The sequence below is a fragment of the Pelophylax lessonae genome, assembly GCF_965119305.1.
Source record: "Pelophylax lessonae genome assembly, chromosome: 8".
NCBI classification, from domain to species: domain Eukaryota; kingdom Metazoa; phylum Chordata; class Amphibia; order Anura; family Ranidae; genus Pelophylax; species Pelophylax lessonae.
The window spans coordinates 266,432,545-266,438,544 of NC_138775.1; the positions used below are offsets into that span (position 1 = coordinate 266,432,545).

A 6,000-nucleotide genomic window follows, 5' to 3' on the forward strand; every position below is an offset into this window, starting at 1 on the left:
ACACTTTAACTCTTCAGGGCCCAACTGCTGGCGCCCCCTTTACACTTCAGGGTCCTCTCACTAGGCACCCCCTCTGACACTTCAGGGTCCTCTCACTAGGCACCCCCTCTACACTTCAGGGTCCTCTCACTAGGCCCCCCTCTGAACTTCAGGGTCAACACTGGCACCCCCTCTTTACCGCTAGCTGGCTCCTGGATCCCTTGGATCTTCAACGGAGTGGTCCCCTCTGCTAGGCAGACCCCCAGGGGCAGTTTGTAGTATTCACGAACTGGGAATGCTTTCCTGAAACTGGACCCCCTCAGCTCCGCTGGTCCTCGACACACTGGATCCTCTCTGCAGCTCAGCTCTCTGTCCCCTCAGGCAAGCCGCCCGGGACACCCGCTTCCTCTGACAGGAGGAGAGACAGCCGTACTCTCCCTCATGGGACTCTGCTTCCCGCCAAAGATGCTGCGTCATGTGTTCCCCTCAAACTTATACCCACTCCAAGAATCCTGTGCGGCAGAATCTGCCTTTCTGGGGTAGATACAAGCCTGAATGTGCCACTGATTGGGTTTCCTCCACTGCCCAATGAGAACCCTTCTCATGGAGCCAGTTGGGAGACTCCCCAGTCTCAATAGCAACACCTGGGAGACATGACAGCCCAGCTGAAAATCATGGCCCTGCTGTTAGGCGGCTAAGGCCCACTATACTTTGCCTAACACCTACCTTGCAGAGTGCTACATGCGGAATAATGGGAATATTGCCTGAATACATTTGTCATGTATATTCCTAGTTGATTCTTGGCGTGCTTTGTGTATTTCTTCCAGATCTGCGCAGTAATCCAATGTGAGACTTTTCCTTCCTGTAATAAAGACCGCTCACTGCTGCTCTCTCTCCTTGTGCAGGATGACTGGTCTTGTCTCCGCCCCCTTCTGAAGTTTTTTTGCAGGTAGCCTGTAGTAGGTGGAGCCTACTAGGTCCCTCCCACAGCTCTGCTCCCTCTCCTTGTGCGAGGTGACTGGTCTTGTCTCCGCCCCTTCTGTAGTTTTTTGCAGGCAGCCTGTAGTGGGTGGAGCCTACTGGGTCTCTCCTACAGCTCTGCTCTCTCCCCTTGTGCAGGGTGACTGGTCTTGTCTCCGCCCCGTCTTGTCTTTTTTTGCAGGCAGCCTGAAGTGGGTGGAGCCTGCTGGGTCCCTCCCCCAGATCTGTTCTCTGCAGAAGCTATGTACAGCACATTGATGATGTCACTGCTACTTTTATAACGTAATATCTGGGCTTGCAAATAAATTTGATGCACACAGAGTTGATTTATATCCTATGTGTCTACTAAGGAGTATATTTTAATCAAATTACAAGCTCTGTGACAGGCAACCGCTGACATGCAGAGTGGCGAGCGGAGTGTTCCGGCTTGCGTTCCAAAGTGCGCGGTTGCATCACGCCGTGCGTTCCAAAAGCCGACGCGTTTCGTCACTTCCTGTGATGTTATTAAAGGTAGGCCCCTGCGGTTGCCTGTCACAGAGCTTGTAATTTTATGTGATTTTACCCTTGGTTGGTAAATAAACTCTTTAAACCTACTACACTATTGGAGCATTTCCTTTCTTGCATAACCCTGGCCCCAAAACTGAGGAGAGGAAACAAGGTGAGGAGGAATCTAGCCTTTACCCCCAAAACTGGAGCGGCACAAGGGAACCCAGTTTTGGCCCGGAGGGCCTATAAGCGCGATTGGTCTTAGTGCTATAAAGCACATAAGACCCACTACTGCTGGTAAGCTACCCATTTTTAACACGCTCACAGGAAAAAGGAACCCATGCCACCAAAAGTCACGAAGGGTATTGGATACTTTGAGCACAAAGAACCTGCACTTTGATTTGTTTTGGAAGATTTTTGGACTAATCCTTTGTCATTTTTATGGACTTTCAATTATTGCACATTATTTCACACCATTGTCATATTTATTGATTTTTCACTATTGTATGATATTACACTGGAATATTTTATTTATATATACAGCATAATACTGTCCTATTAATTTATTAATATATTAATTTATGTATTTACCTTTCATTGTTTGCACATGAATAATTTATATAATTTATTAATAATAATTCATATTAATTTATTTATTTGTATTGCACGAGTACTAATAGCAAGCACTGTAGATAATCTTAACATAAAGACTATTTTTGACACTTCACCCCATTCCTTTAGCTGCAGCTTTATTCCTTTATCTACGTTTGAGTAAAACATAACAGACCTAGGTGCGGGGGATACACTTCTTTCTTAGTGTTATTTTTTTCACACAGGTTCCCTTTTGCAAAGAATACCCAATCACGTGCAAGGGAGAAAAAAAAAAAAAAAAAACAGCATAATGATTGGATGATGAATGTCAGCGGAGCTTCTACGCATTTACTAATCTCTGGAGCTTCTACACATTTACTAATCTCTGGAGCAACTGCTCTTGCAGAGTGCAACTGCACTTTTGCAAAGTGTACAGTCTATTTGCCTTTAGTAAATCAAACCCTCTGAGTTAGGTCCAAGGAGGTGCATGACATCTTCTGAACATATCTCCATTATTTATATCTGATAGGTTTATGGCTCTGCTGGAGCATACACTGGGGGCTGTGAGAGAGAGGCACACAAAGAAGCTATTCCCCTTTACTCTACTGCCCATTCAGAGAAGCCTTTGTATCTTGTGAATGAGTTTGCATACTACAAAGGCTTTTGTGATTGGGCAAGAGGAGGGGAGGGGCAGACATAGCCGCTGCACTGACTCTAATGTTGAAGATGCTAAGACCTGAAGCATCAGTGTTGGGCTCCCAGATATACAGCGATAACCGTCATCCAGGAGTGCAATAAAACTGTCAGATGTAAATAATAGAGATAAACCCAGAAGATGTCATGCACCTCCTTGGACCCTTATGTATAACTAAAGGCAACATTTTTTTTTTTTTTTTTTTTTTTTTTTTTTAGATTTAGATTGAGTGCAGAAGTCAGGTTTTTATTGCTGTCTGTGTCCCCGTTAGGGAGACCCCTCCTCTCTATTTTCTCTCTTCTCAGTTTGTACCAGGGTGGAGGCGCATGGTTCGCACAATGATGTGCTTCATTTAAAGTCCCACAACCCCTTCTTTTTTCATCCTCTCTATTTATCCTGTTTACCATTATCATTGAAAGTGAAAGTAAAAGAAAATCCCAAAATTTGGGTTGTCCTCAGAAAAGTGGTAGAGGGGAAATCTTCAAATGGGGACAGTAGTTCTGGTGACCTAGTGACAAGGAATTTCCTTGATTTTCTCTCCCTTCCTGTTTGGCTATGTGACAGGAAGTAAAGGGAAATCTCTACAAACTTCCTGTCCCATATACAGATGGCAAAAAAAAAAAAAAATCTCACAGGGGTTATATAACCCTTACTCCCTTTATCCAAAATGAAAAAAAGGTTTTGTCTATAGTTTAATTCATAGTGTGACTTCACTATTTACAAAGGGGCTGAATTCCTGGAATTCAGCTTCAAAAGCAATAGCAATGATTGGTAAGCAGAAACCATAAGCACACCTCCCAACATTTTAAAATGGGAATGAGGGACACCGATTAGCAAAAGTATGTAGGCATAGGACAAACCCCCTGCCACGCCCCCTTAAAGAAGAATTATACAAAAAAAAGTTATTAGTTAAACCCACAAGTGCTTTTTTTTAAACAACTACTATTCCTTTATATTGGCTTTTGGAATTTACAAATGTAGGAATTTAGAAATAATATGAAATGTTTAGCACAGGGAATCACTTCTTGAAAGATAAAAAGTGTATTTTATATACAACTCTATTGATCAGACCAGTATTAAGGACAAATGAGGAGGAAAGAGGGACAGAGGGACTTTGTTCCGAATCCAGGACAGTTCTTCGAAATCCGGGACAGTTGGGAGCCATGTTTAAGACTTGGGCAGCCTTGATTGGGAGCTGGGGAACAACAATTTTTATTGATGTCAAGAATGGGATACTTATTTACTCAAAAAAAGAATGTGATTTGGTAATGCCGACATATACTTTATTGATTCATGTGAAATGCGAGCCTTAATGAAGGGTCCAGGTTAAATAAGCGTGAATTTCCATCTCCTATGACCTTCTTGTGTTGTGTTGCAGGGGATCTCCGTGCAAAGCGAGACAAAAGCCACCAGCAAAATCATTACAAAAATCAATTGTATTCTGGCCGCCTCTTCTCCGGTGCTAATTGTCCAGAAATGGATACGAGGGTATTTAGTGCGGCGGAGGATGGGGTATGTAGAATGCTCTCCGAACGGTTTTATGTTTGTTTGGAGCGGGCCGAGAAAATAAGAAACACATTTCAGAAAGTGGTTTATGTTCCCATAAAGCATATGAGCCCTAGCGTCCCATGAACACACCGCCGTATAACAATAATGGTCTCCTATAAAGAGCCCGTAGCTCCCTGAGCCCCCATCTTTTGGGGGAAATAAACTGTTAAGTAGTCAAATCTGGAGGGCATGAGAGCTGCGGAAGAAGTCGCTCTCAGCTGCATCTGATGATAACTACATGAGACAATGGAGAAAGAAGTGTGTATATATATATCTATATATATATCTATATAGATATAGATATAGATATATATATAGATATATATACATATAGATATATACATATAGATATATACATACATACATATACAGATAAATATATATATATATAGATAGATAGATAGATATATATCTATATAGATATATATATATATATATATATACATATAGATATATACATACATACATACATATACAGATATATATATATATATATATATATATATATATATATAATATAATATATATATTTTTTTTATTTAAACACACACATATGTCAAAACTACAGTGGAGTTAATTTAATCAGAAACTGGTGCAGCTGTGTATGGTAGCCAATCAGCTTCTAACTTCAACTTGTTCAGTTAACCACTTCTCGACTGGAAGGTTTTACCCCCTTAATGACCAGGCCATTGTTTGCGATACAGCGTTGAGTTATTTTAACTGACAATTGCGCGGTCGTGCGACGCTGTACCCAAATGAACCTGATGTCCTTTTTTTTCCCCACAAATAGAGCTTTCTTTTGGTGGTATTTGATCACCTCTGTGTTTTTATTTTATTTTTTATTTGCTAGCGCTGTAAACAGAAAAAGAGCGACAATTCTGAAAAAAAACAAACCAATATTTTTACCTTTCTAAAACGCCACCCCCCGCAAAAAAAAAAAAATAAAGATGAAAATCTTTTCATCATTTTAGGCCAATTTGTATTCTGCTAAATATTTTTGGTAAAATAAAATCCCAAAAAGCGTATTTTGATTGGTTTGCGCAAAAGTTATTGCGTCTACAAACTAGGGGAAAGCTTTATGTCATTTTTATTTATTTTTTTACTAGTAACGACGGTGATCAGCGATTTTTAGCGGGACTGCGACATTGCGGCGGACAGATCGGACTCTTAACTGCCATTTTTGACACTTTTGGGGGGACCAGTGACATTACTACAGTAATCAATGCTAAAAATATACACTGTTACTGTAATAATGACACTGGCAGGGAAGGGGTTAACCTAGGGGTGATCAAAGGGTTAAATGCGTCCCTAGGGGGTGCTTTCTAACTGTGTGATCACGGGTGCCCGGCAGACATCCCGGCCTGCCGGACCCGCTGATTGGCTCCCCCCTGTGACCAGTTGGAACACGCGCCCCCTACTACAGGTACAGGTACGTCGTTTCGCAGAACAGAGCCGACTTGCCACAGTAAAACTATGGCGGCTGGTCGGCAAGCGGTTAAAGTGGAACTACACGGTATCTGAGCACCACAATTTTATTTAATTTATTTTTTATATTCAAAGCAAATTCCCCCATTCATATATTTCTAGATGCTTTACTTTGCTGAGAAATCATTTTAAAAAACAACCCCTGGCATTTCTGGTAGTGGCCATCTTAACCTCCCTGGCGGTATGATTCTTTTGGATTTTAGGTGCTGAAAGCGATACCATTATTTTAGGTGCTG

At 41.6% G+C, this 6,000-nt stretch overlaps 1 protein-coding gene across 1 annotated transcript in view; it reads left to right on the forward strand.

Moving 5' to 3' along the window:
• LRRIQ3 (leucine rich repeats and IQ motif containing 3) overlaps window positions 1–6,000 on the forward strand; it is a 117,568-nt gene that overhangs the window by 78,030 nt on the left and 33,538 nt on the right. Inside the window, exon 4 of the mRNA XM_082265333.1 lies at window positions 4,110–4,243. Coding sequence (XP_082121459.1) covers window positions 4,110–4,243 — 134 coding nt within the window. The remainder of the gene's footprint in view (window positions 1–4,109; window positions 4,244–6,000) is intronic.